Source organism: Myotis brandtii, unplaced genomic scaffold (assembly GCF_000412655.1).
Source record: "Myotis brandtii unplaced genomic scaffold, ASM41265v1 scaffold929, whole genome shotgun sequence".
NCBI classification, from domain to species: Eukaryota; Metazoa; Chordata; class Mammalia; order Chiroptera; family Vespertilionidae; genus Myotis; species Myotis brandtii.
Window position 1 is genome coordinate 745,947 of NW_005371832.1, and position 1,703 is coordinate 747,649.

Consider the following 1,703-nt stretch of genomic DNA (forward strand, 5'->3'; position numbering starts at 1 on the left):
CTCTCCCCCCAGCTGCCCCTCCTTTGCCCTCTGCTGAGAAGGCAACCCCTCCACCTGCTAGGTTTATGAAAAGCCCCAAATCCAGCTCTCCTGCTCCCAAACCCAAACCCAGCCCCCCCAGCCCAGAGGACACAGGCTCTTCAGAGAACGCAGCCTCTTCAGAGCCCGTGGACTGGCGGGACCCCAGCCAGATGGCAAAACTTCGGAGCGAGCTGGCAGCCTACCTCTTTGGCTCCAAGAGAGAGGACCGAGGCACCAGTCACAAGCCAGGCCCGATGGCGGCCTCTCCGGGAAAGGAGGGCAGGAAGGGCCCCGGCCTGCCGGATAAGGAGATCCCCCCAAGTGATCCTGAGAAGAGTCCCCGCCCAGACAGAGAGGCCACCGCCAGCCTGCCCCTGCCCCTGCCCCCTGCGGACTACACCCCCCAGGACTCTCCGATGCTCAGTGTCCAGCAGATCCGGAGTGAGCTGGAGGCGCGGCTTTCGGCATCAGCGGAGAAGGAACCCAAGCCCAGCATCGGGTCTCTGCCCCCCAAGCCTCGGCTAGAAGGGGCGAGAGTCTTTGAAAACAGAGCTGCTAATGGCCAGTGCTCCAAGCCCGTGGCCAAAAACACGCCACCACTCTCCACCACCGCCCAGCCAACCACACCACACCAGTCCAAGGCCATGCCTGGGCCAGCCACACCACCCAAATCCACACCTGCTGCAGCCGCGCGTGGGCCAGCCACACCATCCACAGCCACCCCCCTGCCCGCCGCGTCATTCCCAACGACAGAGAAGAAACTGGCCCCAGCTGAGCAGAGGAAGAAACCAGAACCCCAAGAATTCGCAGCGCCTTCCCAGCCAGAGGCAGAAGGGCGCCCCTCGGAGGCCAGGAAGCCTTCTACACAGGGAGCCCTGTCCCCTCCAGCCCTCCCACCAAAGATGTCCCCTGGGAGAGAAGAGGTGACCTGTCTCTACAAACCCCATCGCAGCCAGAACAGCAGCCAGAACAGCCCCAGCCGCGAGGTTGCCGTGGTGATGCCCACCATGGCCAGAGGAGCGGCTGCGGGGTCAGGGGAGGCTGTGGAGGTGGGGGAGCCCCAAGGGCTGCCAGCCAAAGCCCCAGCCCCTGCCCAGCCTGCAGACGAACTCCTCAGGCACCCGGTGACCGGGGAGGTGGTGGAGCGGGGCTCCCCGATGGCCCTGCTCCTGGCAGCCAGGCAGAGGGCACAGAAGGGGCGGTCTCGAGGGGCCGGCCTGGCTGGGTCCTCCCTGCCCGGGAGTCTCCGAGGGCAGCCCCAGGCAGGCTCCGACAGCATCTTCCTTAGGAATGGCCAGCCCAACTCCTTCACGGTGGTCCCCAAGCCACCCACAGAGCCTGAGAAGGACCCCCAGCCCCCCGCCTCTGCACAGCCCCGTCCGTGGAAGGCCCAGCTGGGCAGAGACCCGGAGGACACAGAGCCCAGCCGAGGGCACAGCTGGACCAAGGCGGAGCCCCAGGCCCCTGTGGCCTGGGACCGGTCCGCCTCCTCCAACCTCCCCCAGGGCCGCGGGCTGCCCAAGTCCTTCTCGTCCCCTTCCTCTCCCTCCTGCAAGAGGGAGGAGGAGGAGTTCAGCTTCGAGGTCATCCCGCCCCCGCCCGAGTTCAGCAATGACCCTGAGCCTCGAGCCCTCCAGTATCTGGGCCGCCGGGCCTCCCCTCCCCGGAACAGGTTCTCGGAC

The 1,703-nt window shown here is 66.6% G+C and overlaps 1 protein-coding gene across 1 annotated transcript in view; it reads left to right on the forward strand.

Annotated features, from left to right (window-relative positions):
* LOC102264122 (chromosome unknown open reading frame, human C6orf132) overlaps window positions 1-1,703 on the forward strand; it is a gene marked incomplete at its 5' end in the record, with an annotated part of 35,666 nt that overhangs the window by 30,505 nt on the left and 3,458 nt on the right. The window contains one exon of the mRNA XM_014532965.1: window positions 1-1,702. This exon is cut by the window's left edge and continues 38 nt beyond it. Coding sequence (XP_014388451.1) covers window positions 1-1,702 — 1,702 coding nt within the window. The remainder of the gene's footprint in view (window position 1,703) is intronic.